Genomic DNA, 14,922 nt, shown 5'->3' with positions numbered 1-14,922 from the left:
GGCCGGGCCGGGCCCCCGCTGCCCCTCGGCTCTCCGCGGGGCCACCGCCGCCGTCCCTCGGGGCCAGGCCGCGGCTCCCGGGAGGAGGGGATTCCGCGGCGCGGAGGTTGGGGGGAGGGGGCCGAGTGGGGACGCCGGCTCCGGATGGGTCCCCCTTCCTTTTGGGTGGTCCCCGCTCTTGGCTGGCTTCCTTCGGTCTACCCCCCGCCCCTACCGAGGACAGCCTGCCCGGCGTCTCCCCCCCCCCCCCCCCCCCCCCGCCTCTGGCTTCAGAGATGTATTTACTTTTCCAGCGGGGGTGTGAGAGTGTGCGCTCTGCCGCTACCTTCTTTCTTTCTCTCTCTTTCCTTCCCCTTTCCCCTTCCTCCCGTCCTTCTCCCGGGCTCGGGTACCGCTCCCCCCGCCCCCTCCTCCCTCGCCCCGAGGCCGCTCGCGCCCGGCCGGCCCCCTCCGCCCTGGCCCCGGGGCCCTCCGGCGGCGTGCGCCCGGCGCGCCCCCTCCCCGCTCCCCCCCGCGGTCCTCGGCCATTGGCTTGTCCTGCTCTCTTTTTCATGTCCAGCCCCCGATGAGTGTCCATTGGTGTTGCCTTCGCCTTCCCTCCTCCCCTCTCCCCGGCTCGCCCTGCCCATGTTTTGTATGTCTCTGTCCATCCAGGCTCCTGACGTTCAAGTTCGCGGGGACGTCACGTCCGCACTTGAACTTGCGGCTCAGGGGGGCTTTTGCCATTTTTTTCATCTCGCTCTCTCTCTTCTTCCCTCTTTCCCTCTCTCTCCCTCTCTCTCTCCCTCTCTTTTTTTTCCTCGCACAAAAAAAAAAAGCCATGACTGCTATCCCACAATTCATCTTCCCTGCGCCATCTTTGTATTATTTCTAATTTATTTTGGATGTCAAAAGACATTGATGAAGATATTTTCTCGGGAGCCTCCTTCCTCCGCAGCCCGGCGCTCCCGATGTGAGCCGCGCGCTCCGCCGCCGCCAGCCCACCATGTCGCGCCGCAAGCAGGGCAAGCCCCAGCACTTAAGCAAGCGGGAATTTTCGCGTAAGTAAGCTGTGGAGCGACTCCTTCAATTCCCCTTTCGCGGATTTAATTTTCTATTCGAGCGAGAGCGGGAAGAAAAGAAATAAAAGTGAGAGGGAGCGAGCGAGCGGAGCAGATCGAACTCCCGCCGCCTGCAATCCCGCGCCGCTCCGGTCATCCCGCCTCGTCCCGCCGCTCCGCGCCACGGCCCCGCTCCGCAGAGCGCCCCGCGCGGGCGGGCAGCACGACCGGGGTCGGGCGGGCGAAGCGCGGGGCAGCGCGGCCGGGGCGGCGGTGGGCGCCGGGCGGCCGGGAGCGAGAGAGGCGCGGAAAAAGTCCGGCGAGCGCAGCCCGCCGCTCCCCGCCGCTCGCGCCTTCGCACCCTCCGCGGGGCCGGGGGCGAGGGCGTACGGGTGCTCGGGCCCGGCTGTCTTTTGTTTCCGTCGCGGGGTGCGGGCCGGACCCGCTCCGGCCGCCCCGGGGGCCCCGCCGCCCCACCTCCCCCCGCACCCCGCGCCCTCTGCGTCCCCAGCCCCGATTAGGCTCGGCTCGGGCTGGGGCGGGGGGCGGCCCCGGGCGGGCGGCCGTGGCGCGCCGAGAGGGATTCCCTCTTCGCCCTCGCCTCGCGCTGCCTCGCTCACTTACTATTTTTTGGAAGATTTTCAAAAAAAGTGGAAGTGGATTTTGATTGGGAAAAATCTCGTGTCTGAATGTTTACAAGCGCCGCGTGTGCGGGAAGCCTCCTGCCAACAAACACAGACAAGAGCGAGCCCGGGCTGAGCGCACACCACACACGCACTCGCGCTCGCACACTCGCACAGCCGGGAGCCCCGCGCCCGCGTTTAAGCCCCAAACCCAACGTGCTCTCCCTGGGAGAGAGAAGACACAGCCCGGTCCCGGAGCGCCGCTCGCCGCAGAACCGCCGCTCCCCGCTAGCGGCACCGCGCTCCGGGCGGGACACGGAGAGCGGACCGCTCAACGCACAACAAAGGGCACCTCGGGTTGCAGAAAGATGCGGGGCGAGGGGGAGAAAGGGACAGAAAATCCTCCTTTTCTCGGGTGAGCGTGCAGAAAAGGAAACGATATACGCTACTCGTGGCTGTTTATTTTTTTCCATTTTATTTCTTTCCATCTTTTTTTTTTCCCATTATTCCCAGCGAGTGTTCCCTGCTCCTTCCCAGGGCCGGCACAGGACCCGGCGCGACGCGTTCAGTCCCCGCTCACGCTTTGCAGAACTTTCCGGGCCGTCTTCCTTCCCTCGCTCCCTCCCACCGCTCTCCGCACGTTCCCGCATGCAACTGCCTCGGCACTACGCCGGCGCTCGGCTCGCGCTCCTGGGGACGCCTCTCCCGAGGCGGGGGCCGCGACGCCGACTGGCCCACATCACCGTCCCAGAGGGGCCGCCCCGTTCCTCGCGGGCCGGGCAGCGGAAGGACGCGTAGCCGGGCGCGTAACCGCGCGGCCGCGGAGCTCCGCACGTGTGCGGCCCCGGGCCGGGCCGGGGGCGGGAGCGGGACCGGAGGAGCGGGACCGAGGAGCCGGGCAGGCGGGATGCGCCGGGCGGGATGTGCCGGGCGGTCGCTAGGAGGCACACCGACATCAAAAACCCCGCCGGCAGCGGACTTGAACCTGGCCGGTCCTCTGCGCCCGCGGCGCGGCCCAGGCGGGGGGGGGGGGAGGGCGCGCCGCCGGCCCCTTCCCTTCCTCTCCCTTCCTTTCCCTGCCGGCCCCTCTCCCCTCGCCTTTGTTCTTCCTTTCGGCCGCTGCCAGCAGCGCGGCCGCCGCAGCCGCCCCCGGCCCGGACTCCTCGCAGCCCCCGCGCCCCCCGGCCAGGCGGGCTCTTTTTTTTTAATTATTTTTATTTTTTTTGGTGGGGGTGGATGGCAACTTTTGCTCGGAGTTTGGCCCCCCTCTTTTCCCCTCCCCCCGGGCCGCCCGGTGCCGCCGCGCCTCACCCCCGCTTTGGGCCACGAGCTCCGGCCGCAGTTGGAGCAAAGTTGGCACGAGGCGACCACCTTTCCCTCCCCACCCCTTAAGCTCTCCTTTCTGCGCTCCTGAGCCGGGCCGAGCCGGGCCGAACCGGATCGGCCTCGGTCCCTCTGCGCGCCGCTCCCCTTCTCGTTTTTCTCGGGCAGGAGAAAATCCGCGCGTGTCCCCGCAGCCGGCGGGGGGAGATTGTGGTGCCTGGGGACGGGGAAGAAGGAGGGAGCAGGAGGGCGAGGAGGAGCGGAGAGATATGTTCATGGCAGAGCAATTTGCATTAAAAACAGGGACGAGTGATTAGGTGCCTAGGCAGGGAATTCAGCCTGCACAAAAATTAAAGGATGCATCCGGCAGCTCAGGGGTACCCCAGGTGAATTGTGAATTCGGCTTTCTTTGGAGATCTGTTTTGTTGTTTATTGTTGTTGTTTTCCTTTTTTTTTTTTTTTTTTTTTTTTGAGACAGCAGTAAGAATACAGCCGTGTTCTGCTGGCTCTGCTTCCTTTGGAGCTGAGTCCTGTGCGAGGAGTGCGGTGCCAGCCGTATTTCATACATTACTATATAATTCTCGTTAATTAGCAATAATTTACATTAAGAGCATAGAAAATGTTGAGGTTACAGGTTTTATATCTGTACATTTGATCATCTTGTTATTTTCAAGAACTTTGCCTCCTATAAAATTAATTAGGTGAAATGTGGAGGTGTAATCAGCAACCTCTGAATTACCACTTCATTTCCTGGGTTTGATTGTAAATCAGCCCCGGCAGAGCAGACTTTAGCAAAGTCTATTGTTGTTTAGCACTACTTTCAACTGTCTGGTGTCTCAGCACAATGTTCCCTTCCCCTGCTAAATAACACTGACGGCATCAGAAATAAATCAGGCCGAGGGAAAACCTTGTAATTGAGGAGTGACTGTGCAGAGCTCCTTGCTGAGCGAGCTGCGGAGGGAACGCTGTTTATTTTGTGTGTTTCGCTGTCCAGTTGGTGAGATAGAAGTTGGATTTACAGCTCGGCCCCAATACCTTTGTCTGCTGTGTGCAGCGAGCTACAGGAGGAATTTGTCCTGCGCTGCTTTGCTCCCTCTGTCCGAAGACGAGGGATGGCTGGGGAGAAAAATGGCACGCAGCAATCCTGCAGCCCATCCCGCTGCCCTCGGGTGCCAGGAATGCAGCCGCTTGCTCTGCGCGTGGGGAAGGAAAGCAGGTGATTGAGACATTGCTTTTGTCAGTCTGAACGTAACCTTCATCCTCCCGTGGTTGACCTTCTGTTAAATGAGAAGTGGTACCAGAGGCAAGAGCTGCTGGGCTGCATCCCTGTGCCCTACTTGGAGCCGAGGTATGGGTGGCAGCCTGCTCTCTCGATATGATTTCATGCAGCACAACTGGGAGCTACTCCAGATCTTCCTCCCCAGTATTCAGCCTAGGCAGGGCTGAAATAAATTTGACCTGAGTTCACACGATTTTTGCACTTTATCAAAATCAGTTCCAATATCATGCAGCCAAATTAAAATCTATTTTTTGATTCTCTGTGGCTTTAAGTTCATTAAACGTGAAATTGGCAGCTAGCTAAAGAAGGTCAGACCCATTAACTGTTTAGGAGTTGCATTCCGTCTTGCCCATGTTACCTGGCAGTGAGTGGCGGTGCTCTGTGCCTGCAGCACCCTCTCCTTTCTGCCGTTGCCATTAGCACGTGCGGTGCTGCGCAGGCAGGGGAATAGCACTGTGTTGCTGTATTTTGTTCGGCAAGCCTACCCCGGTGGAGGCTGTACACGCAGTGCTGAGGTATTGTCGTGCAAACTCAGGGAAAAAAAAACAAAAAAAAACAGGCAAAGAGAAAAGAAAGACGGCTCTACCTTGTTAGAGCATCCTCTGATGATTATGTGAACAGAAATAGCCTCGTAATGAAGCCTTTTGGAGCTCATTCAGAAAATTTGTCAACTTTGACAACGGTTGCTGAGGTATTTTGATCTCAGAGAGAGCACTCCTCTCTGCTGTTCAGAACTGTGGCATTTGCTTGGCCATGCTGGCTGGTGTATGGTGAAAGGCCGCTGATACTAACACGTTGCAGAGAATTTAGGCATGTCTTTATTTCAGGATGAAAAAGGAAAAATGACTAATTGCCTCATGTCCTTAAGTGCTGTACCGTATCCTGTTTAGTTGGTATCTCTGGGTGGAATTGTTGGTGAATTTGGAATTTATTTGAACCCCGAGGAGCAACCGGATAGCAAGAGGTTCCTCCTCCCACCCTGCAGGAATTCTGACTGCACTTGATTTTTATCAGTTGCTTCTCTGCTATTTCTTTCTTTCTTTCTTTCTTTCTTTTCTCCTTCCTCCTTCTCCGCGAGCGGCTGCTGCTTTTTTCAGTGTGCAAATTGTGAGCCACCAACGTGGGCAGCGGCACACCTGCGTGGGGAGAGCCCCGTCTCCCTGCCTTCCCTCTGCTCCTGCTCGCAGTGCTTGTACTGCCCGCATGTTGCACACACAGGGTGTGCGTTGGAACCTTTCCTCTGCATGTGCACACGTGTCATGAGCAAAATATTTCATGAGCAAAAATTTTACAAAGTGGGTCTGGCTCGGGGAAATACACCTCTGTGTGTGCGTGAGCGTGTGCAGTGCTTTCAGCCTTGAATTCATGTACATAAATAATACATCTGGAGATAAAGCACAGCATTCACTTGTTTTCCTAGCACCACCGCAGCTTTGCAGCACATTCTCAAAGACTGTTCGTTTGATTTTACCAGTAAGTCGTTAAATCGAGTCAGAAATTTGTCCTCATCCACGAGAGCAGATGCCGTGGCAGGGTTGTGTAGGCTGTGGCTGCTCCTGCACAGCGCGTTCCCGGTCACCAATAAACTCGGTTCCTGTTGCAGTGGCGATGGTTGCGGGGCACCTCTTTGCTGGGGGGGCCACACAGCAATGCTCAGGGCTGGGAGCTTCCCGCGTGCCCCCGTGCCCAGTGCTCATTACCAGAGTTCTAACGTGTCTCCTTTTGTTTCTCCAAACGCAGCTGAACCTCTTGAAGCCATTCTCACCGATGATGAACCTGACCATAGCACGTTGGGAGCTCCAGAAGGGGACCATGACCTCCTCACCTGTGGCCAGTGTCAGATGAACTTCCCGTTGGGGGACATTCTTATTTTTATTGAGCACAAACGGAAACAATGCAATGGCAATCTCTGCTTAGAGAAGGCTGTGGATAAGCCACCCTCACCCTCACCAAGCGAGCTGAAAAAAGCATCCAATCCCGTGGAGGTTGGCATCCAAGTTACGCCAGAGGATGATGATTGTTTGTCAACGTCATCGAGAGGAATTTGCCCAAAACAGGAACACATAGCAGGTAAATTAAAATGAGGAGAAGTGTTCGCAAGCTTATTTCTGTTTCAGTTGCGTGTCTGTCTGTGGTCGCACGCAGTGGAGTCTTGTGCCTGGCTGTGCTCCTGGTGGCTGCGCAGAGGCAGAGCAGCAGGCATGTCAGGCAGCTTGGCGTGTCTGGCAGCGCTGTGTGCAGCTGCGCTCACATCGAGCCGTGCTGCAGCCGCCGTCGCGCTGCAGGAGGAGGTCCGGCGCTGTGCGTGTGCGGGGAAGGAGCTGCTGAGCCGCGGGTAGAGCTGGCAGTGAAGGAGTTAAGTGAGCATCAGCCAGCCTAGGTTCCATATTGGCTGTCAGCGTATGGACTGTAATTAAACACAGCCCCATGGCAAAGTGACACCACCGACCTTGACTTTAAGATGCCATTTTCGACTGGCCAGGCCAGAGTAGAGAGGGCAGTTGCTGAAGCGCACAGACATGCTTATTCGAAAAGTTTAAGGGCATGTTGGAAATTTCAAAAGGTTGGTTTGACAGGAAAGGCCGCTCTCTGCAGCCTGCCTCCTCAGCCAAATGATAAATGCCTCTCCGCGCTCACTCTTGTCTCTGATGGTGGTTTTGACAGATGTATCTTGATTTTGTTTGTGATTTACACAACCACATGTCATCCGTACAAATGTCCGAGGCCGAGTTCTGCTTTGTGCAACAATCGGCATGAAGTACGCTTTAAAAAAAGGATAAATAATTCCTTTTCTTAGCTTTTTTTTTTTTTTTTTTTTTTTTTTTAAGCGGAGAGCCATTTGCTGTGCCAGTGTTTTGTAAATGAGGTTAAAAAAATTCCGTATCTTCATTTTGCCAGAGATGGATGTCGGGGGGCTTTCCCCGGAGTGGCACAGGGCAGTGCCCATTTCCACGTGCTAACTGTGACATGCAGCAAATGAACACAACAGGAGGCTGTGATTAATTGTGTGGGAGCCTGGTGGAAGGGATTTGTGGTCTTCCTAGAGCTGGAGCCATACTAAATCACCAAATATGGAGGAACGGCGGTGTGATGTAACTCTGTATTTACATATTGAGCCGCTCTGCTTCAAAGACAGAATGCAGTATCTGTCAGGAAGGAATTAGGAGCAGTTCTCTGTGGTTCCAAATAGCAGTTCAGGCTGTGAGCTGGGCTTTGGGCATGCTGGGGAACTCCTCGGCACAAGACCTGGCTCTGGGGATGTGGCCAGAGCCCACCTGGTGTGGGACACGTGTGCTGACGATGCCCAGCAGCAGTGCCTGAGGTCAGCAGCGAGATGCAAGCTCAGGGCTGGGATAGCCATGGGCTTTGGGCTGTGGAGTCCCTGCAGCGAACCTTGGGTACTTTCTAGCTTTGTATCTGCTTTTCTCTGTCTACCAGGAGATACTGACTTTATGGGTTAAAAAGAAAAAAAAGTTTTTTTTAAAAAAATAAAGGTAGGAAACTGCTTTTGAAAAAATATTCAGGAATTGAGTGAGCCGATGCTCTCTGGTGAGAGACCAGAAGATGTGATTTAGCAGCAATGTAAACGCGTTCCCAGTCTGTTGTTCCTCCGACAGAGGTGCTGGAGGTGGGCTGTGGATGCGGGGTGTGCTCTGTCTGTGGGTCTGCAGCCAGCAGCTGCTGTATTCAGCAAGTTGCCTTGAGTGAGGAATAGTTAAGGAGCAGATCATCTGCAGGAGCAAGCTTTGGGACACTGAACTCAGAACGATGGCTGCTCCAACTGGCATGGATGCATTGCAGGCCTCTTGCTTCTGAGGATGGAGTGATAACAGCACTCCAGTCAGCCTGCACACCCTGTGCACGCTGTGGACCCTGTGCACGCTGTGGACCCCGTGCATCCATGCAGCCTTAGCGCCCTGAGCACCTCAAATACTCTGTGCAGCAGTGGGCAATGCACACGTGTGCGTACCTGGCTGCAGGCAGGCGAGTGATGCTTTGATGTGATGTAAAATTGGGAGCAATGCTGATCTGGCGCTGTAGCTGAAATGCCATAAATTTAACTGGGAATTAATAGGATCTGTTGTGTGAGTCCAACGAGGCAGCTTTCATCAATATGTATGTCAAACACTCAGCACCAGATAGCAGCAGGCTGTGATTTGCAGTGAGTGCTGCGGCCGGGGTTTAGCGATCTGGTCTCGTATTTTACAATAGGGGGAAATATTAACTGAAGTATCTAGAGATCAGTGAATGTAAAATCGCTGTTCACTTATTGAAAAGGCTGAAGAAATATTTATCGTCCACCCGTGTCAGGTTGTAGCGTTCCGCTGGTTGGGTGTATAAATCTGGGGGAATTAAGGAAGGCTGTTTGGGGCGGGGAGGGACCCACAGTGCTGCCAGTCCTGTCAGAGCCCCTCTGGCCGTGGCCGGTGCTGGGGAGTGCCAAGTGGCTGCGTGGGGAAGAGGGAGGTCACTGTGCAGTGCTGGCATCCTTTATTCTTGAGCGCCTTGTTGGATTCAAATATAATAATGGGGAAAAACAACGTAAGAAATCCCTCTCATAATCAAAGGGAAAGCGGACATAATTTGGTACTGAATTCTGAATCAAGTGCATCTGATTATTGCTGTTCTCAGGAGATCATGTCTGTGTCAAGTCATTACGCCAAGGAAATTTTTTTGGATTGTTATTCGTAGCTGCCATTAGAATTCTGTGTGTTGTAAATTGCAATTCCTTATTATTTTATTTTGTTCTGAGTGAAAAATCATTGAGATCTGAGCAGAACATTTAGCGTTGCATCTGGGCAATAAGATAAAAACTTGAATTACATTCATGGGGGAAAAAATGAAAGTGGAAGCATTTCAGAGTGAAATTCACTCTGCTTTCTCTGAATGAAAAGCAGTCAGATCAGCCTGTGCAGCTCCCCAAAGGAAAAACCACACGGGTGCTACCAGGGGCTTGTTGCTGGAACCAGCCCTGTGTGCGAGCCCTGTTGGTAATAAATAAGGCAGAGAAAGGTTGTGAACTGGCAGCTTGGCTGTTTTGTTAAAGTACAATGTCAGAGAAACTCTTTCTAAGACAAATTGTAAATAGAAGTGTCACAATGATTGCATGATTAAGCTGCAGAAGTGTCTTTCAATTGTTGGCATTGTCAGAAGACTTTTGAAAGCTTAATTAAATGTAGTGGCTTGGATGGCTGTGAAATTTACTTCTGGGGAAAAATGTAAAAAATATGGGGATCAAGTTGCTGGAACACTGTTCGTGCAGGGCTGGAGAAGTGCCTGTGGTTTGTTGGCCTTCCCCAGTGCCTCCTGGAAATAACGCTTTTTGAAGACACAAGCATGTGATGCCAACATTGTCCTTTGTACAATGTAAAGCTTGTGTTTGTTTTCCTATCCTCGCTGTTTTGGACGGCTAATGTAAAGATGACTCTTTATTGGAAAAACAAATACGAGTTCACTCGAAAGAGGCAGGGTAAAAGTTTTCCTTTGCTTCAGCATGATTGTTCCAGGGAAGTGGCAGAAGTGTTAATACCTTCTATCTCTCTTTTTTATTTTGTTCCCCATCAGTCAGATCTTCTTGTTTTGAGGATCAGAAATGCGTTCTGCATTCTTCCTCTTGTTACATGTGATATATAATTGTGAAGCTCCTCATAGGCTGAAATGTGTCTGTGGCCACAGCGCTCATGGCCACAGAGGCAGCCTGTGGGTGGTAGGGGATGCACTGACATCATGTACTGGGAGCTGGGAGCTGGAGCAGGTTCGGTCCCATGGAGCTGGTCTGAGCAGTGCTGCTGGAAAACGAGGCAGGGAGCTGAGGAGGGCTCAATTAACCACTTTCTAATTAGTACGGTAAGAGAAAGACTTTCTGAGACATCTCCATATTTTTGTAATGCCTCACTTAAAGTAAGGGCATGCACACAGTTTGGTATGTACAACCCTCGGCACACACGCTTGTTTTTTATTTAATTCAAACAATGAAGACAATTAAGGATGCTTGAGAGGCAGTGTCGGGCAATGGGAGCTCAGACTCCGGTTGTTTGCCTGCATGGATCCTCATTACAGACAATTTTTTTGACAGAATTTCCTCCCAGCTTCAGCCCGTTTTTGTATCCAGAGCAGCAGCCCTGCAGTAAATGCCATTTAGCACTGAGCTGAACTGGCATGGTGCCATTCCAAGTGCAGGACCTGCTGGCTGAGTAGCACTGCTGTATCTCACCTCTTGGAGCTGCTCGGCAGATCTTGGCTTTGTGCGGCCATTGCCGAGACTTTGCTGGATTTCATCAAGTGTGCTAAGCTCAGTAGGATTTAGTGAATCAAGACTTGCATTTGTACAGGTAGCGTGGCCCCACAACCGGCTGGTTTGTTATCTTGACCCTAGAAGCCTGCTGGGCCTGGTCTGCATCCCAGTAGCAGTAAGTGCAGCAGGTTTGGGCCTATTGTGGCTGATATCAGCACATGTCCTATTGTGACTTACTGCATCCTTTAACAAGCAGCAGGCTCATTAATATACCCACAAATGACCACCATATTTAGGCTGGGTTTTCCTATTTCCTAATGAATTTCCACCCAGCATGGAGTCCCGATCCCAAGTGAAGGTGTGTGGCAATTGGCATCAAAGGGCACCGGCCAGCACAGGCCAAATCGAGTGGCACAGAGCCCAAACCCTAAACTGTCCTCTGGTGCTTCCCAGCGGCGTCAGTGCGTGGCGCTGGGTCACTTCACTTATCAGCTCTGCTGGAGAGATGCACTGACCGTGTCTCCCAACCCTTGGAATTTGCACCAGGGGGGCTTGGAGAGGGCACAGCATGGAGCTGGGGGCTGTGTGGGGTGCAGTGCAGCAAGGATGGCCCCATCCCAGCAGGGTGCTGGTGTTTCTCTATGTTAGAGATGCAAGCACAGCCATAGCACCTCAAGGCAGCTCTCAGGTGCGAGCTCAGATGAGTGCATGGAAATGTCCTGTCAGATGCAGCATAGGAATATTAATGCTTTCTTGCCACCGTGCTATAATAAAGCCACACGCAGCAAGCTTAATGTGCAGCTGGCCTAGGGAATTGTACAAAACTTAGAGAGTCTAGTGTGAATGACAGCGGTGGAAAAAATACTGGATGTGCCACAGTTTGCTTCTTGTTTTGCTTTGATCTAAAGCAAAATGAAAGTATCTGCTTCCTTCCTTCCTTCCTCATTTTGTAGAGGTGCTCTTTCTCTGCAAAATTAGTTAGTAAGTGAGGGAGGAAGGAATGGAAAGGAAGAACGTGGCACAGAGCATGGTTATTTGAAGCATGCTGGTGTCAGCCTGCTGGGGAGTTTTGTTATCCCAAGTATCAGCAAACATCTTATACTTGAAATCGTTCGTTTCCTTTTTCAGTCCCTTTTTGTATCAAGATCCAGCTGAAACAAAGAATGCAGCCACCACACACGGGTGGTCTCTGCTGCAGGTGTGGCCTGAGGCTGCGTGGCTGCAGCCCCTGTCCTCAGGGTCTGGGAGCTGCCCCTGCCAAGCGGTGTGTTCCACTGCGGCTGTCGGGAGGGCTTTTCGTAATGCGTTCTGTTTGCTGAATCAACAGCTGTCAGGAGCAGTTGTAGGAAACCCACAAAATGCACAAAGAAAAACGCATAACGCTTCCCAAAACAAAGCACTTGAAACGGACTGCCAGAAAGCTGTTGAATTCTGAGTTTGCAAACAGGGCACCAAAGTGTTTCCTCTGCCCTGTCCCTCAAGACCTCTCAGCCCAGCTGCTGTGGCTCTGCTGGAATTGCACCCAGGCTGCCACTGACCGACACTGCTGGCCCGTGTCGGACGGTGTCCGGTGGAGTCAGCCTGAGCCTCCATTGCTGCGTTTCGCAGCAAATAGCTCAGACACCAAGACCCGAGAGAGAAAGAAGCGAAGCCTGACAGCTGCAAAACCCCCAAGGAAACGAGGCTGTGCAATAGCTGTCAAGGAGGAGCCGCACTCCAGGTAGGCGCTGCCGGGGTTCCTGGAGCTGGCCCCGCTGTTGCGCTCAGCGGGCGCAGGGCGAAGGGCTGCCTGGGGCTGTGGGTCCGGCAGCAACGGGGTCTGCCCGTGTCCTCCCCGTGCTGTGCTGTGTGTGAGTGCAGGGCAATTACACCTACAGCATGATCCCAGTGCAGATAGGAAACCTCTGCCTAACCAGACAATGGAATTACTGCGGAACAACAAAGGCTTAGAGAAGAATCGTGCCTTCAGTGGTGTTGTTATTGTTGTTGTGGATATTATTGCTATTATTATTACTACAAGTAATACCTTTGTTAAATAAACAGACCTTACAGTGCTTTGCTCCTTAGGAGAAAATGAGGAGTTTAATTTGGAATTCATTGCTTGCGTAGGTGATGTTGTAGGCAGCGAAATACGAAATGCAAAAATAAAACCACCCCCTCTGAAAATTTGTAGCAATTAATTTGCCTGTGGTGTTACTCTGCTGCACCATCGCAGCTGGGTGTTTTTGGATGTGGTGTGAGTGTCTGGGTGTGCTTGCGTGCCAGCCACCAAGTTTGGTCTTTGGGAGCAGGAGAAGATGGGGCTGAGTGCTCCTGCTTTTGGCAGGGCAGCAGCCGTGCGGCAGCATGGGCTGTAGGAGGGCCGCTGCAGCCCTCCACGGCGTGCACTGTGCGCCCGACATTCGTTCTCCTTTTTAGAAATAGTTTTTGTGCAAAGGCAAGTGGTGATCGGCAGCCTCCGACTCCTGGAGGAGGTAAAGCGCCGCTGCATTTGAAGGAGAGCAGTACCTCCTGACAGATTATTTGGAGGCCACATTATTTTGTAATAAACGATAAACTGTCCTGTGTTAAACGTGTGTTATGCTAGAAAAAATCAATAAGGAAAAATTAAATTCTGATAAAAATGCTCTTGGATCTCTGAAAACAACTGCTGTCCTTTTAACTAAAACATTCAAGGAGCTTCAAAGTGAATGTATTTCTTCTGATCTCGGAGCTGTGTGACTGGTACCAGGGAAAAAATATCTTATTCTACATACAAGTGGATTGCTTAACAAGTCGGCGCAGACACATACTTGTTTGTACAATGGAGATAAAAATTCCTGTATAAAAATAATTCAGCTGCTGACAGCAGGCATTATGCCGGGGCTGCCTCTTTGTGTTGGCCGGGGGTCAGGGACTGTGGCTCCCACTTTCTGCACGGGGTGGGCTGTCACCGTCACTCGCTGGATGCTGGAAAGAAGTTAATTGCTTTATTTTAAGGGATATTCGCAGCCCAGGCATGCGCTTTTGCTGGTGTTCTGGCCCCGCAAATGGAGAAAGGAGGACAAAACCCTCCTCACGGTGGAAGGACGCAGGGCGCTGAGCCGACCCCCGGCTCCCAGCTAGGGGAGCCCGAGCCCCCGCCACGCTGCGGCCGCTCCCCTGTGCCACACTTGGGCGTGCGGCTTCATTGTGCCTCCTTCCAGGGAGGAAAGTTTTTAGAATTAATGCCTCCGACTTGGGTGAAAATAATGTTTTTATAATGCGCTCGATGTTTACATGGAAGATGTGACTTGGGGGGAAAAAGGCTTTTTTGGAGGGTGGCGGAAATCTTGTTAATCTGCTCTCAGAGAGCGGCGCACAATGCTGCCTATGAGCGAGTCTGTGCTGCTTTTGATAAATTACCGTGTTTAGAGATAGGTTCAGCTCCTAAGGGCTTAGTTTTATGAACAAAGTCCATAACAATGTTTTCTGCCTCTGTTTGTCTGCGGCCCCTTTGGCTTGACTCAGAGCCCCGTGTTTAGTTTAAGCTCGGTCTGGAAGATCTAACAATTTTGCATTAAAAAATAAGGAAATCACAGGAAGAAAAACCCTTTTGCTTTTTGGATGAATCTGATAATTTGCTAAAGCTCATTTGAATTTTAAGCACTTCTTTAATCTTCAAAGGCTAAATTGCTTTATGAATATGCATGGTGTGGGCAGACTTTAGTTCATTACCTAGTTGTAAATTCTAATGACCATTAGGTCCTTGCAGTAATTGCGAATTGTTTTGCATTTTTGATTGGCCTATTAACATGTGCATTCGGCACACATCAGGCCAGCCTGTCAGGCTGCCGAAGGAGAAAAAAAAAGGTGAAAATTGTTTTATAGCACCAAGATTCTTAGATTTTCAATCCTGGAAAATTGATGATGTAAAAAAATTAAAGCAGTGCTTTTTCTTCTCAAGATTGAAAGTTCACCAAGAGATTTGACATATTTAATTTACATGATGACTTTGCACTCCTTCATTAATGCAATTTGCATATGAAGCTGTTGTTAATCACTTTTGATCATGTTTTGTGTATTAGCTGCCTCAGTGGCTCTTCTCCCTCAGATGCTCCAGCAGAAAGCAGTAAAATGATGCATCTCCTTGCCAAGTTTCCTTTAGTGAATTGAGGAATTAGAAGTCTAACCTTGAGTAATTAAATATGTTTTATCAGTTCTCTTTTAATGTTAAGTACACTTTGTTGGAAGTGTAGAATGAAATTGTTCCCATTTGGGGGAGACATTCCTTTAAAAAGAAATTCTGTATGGATATCTGCAAAATAATTATTGCTGGCAAGCTACTGTTGCTGGGCCAGGCGCAAGGGCTGAGTGTTGGCATCCTGCTGACTGCGGGGCCTCATCCTGCTTTCGGCTGCCAGCTCTGGGCGAGGGAGCTGTGCTGGGCAGGGATGGCATTTC

The 14,922-nt window shown here is 52.1% G+C and overlaps 1 protein-coding gene across 9 annotated transcripts in view; it reads left to right on the top strand.

The window, feature by feature from the left end:
• Positions 1-344: 344 nt before the first annotated feature.
• The window catches only part of BCL11A (BCL11 transcription factor A), a 60,044-nt gene continuing 45,466 nt past the window's right edge, over positions 345-14,922 (top strand). For 2 of the 9 annotated variants that reach the window (XR_008204372.1, XM_052674009.1), the window contains exons 1-2: positions 3,401-4,202; positions 6,006-6,335. Coding sequence is in view for 8 of the 9 variants with exons in the window: in XM_052674009.1 (XP_052529969.1) it covers positions 4,115-4,202; positions 6,006-6,335 (418 nt within the window). In the remaining variant the exon portion in view is untranslated. Of the gene's footprint in view, positions 1,041-2,725; positions 3,373-3,398; positions 4,203-6,005; positions 6,336-14,922 lie in introns of those variants that run through there. The other 7 variants (XM_052674074.1, XM_052674045.1, XM_052674021.1 and 4 more) reach the window with 7 other exon arrangements.

Source organism: Tympanuchus pallidicinctus, unplaced genomic scaffold (assembly GCF_026119805.1).
Source record: "Tympanuchus pallidicinctus isolate F22 unplaced genomic scaffold, pur_lepc_1.0 scaffold1, whole genome shotgun sequence".
NCBI classification, from domain to species: Eukaryota; Metazoa; Chordata; class Aves; order Galliformes; family Phasianidae; genus Tympanuchus; species Tympanuchus pallidicinctus.
This window is presented reverse-complemented; position numbering and strand designations above follow the sequence as displayed.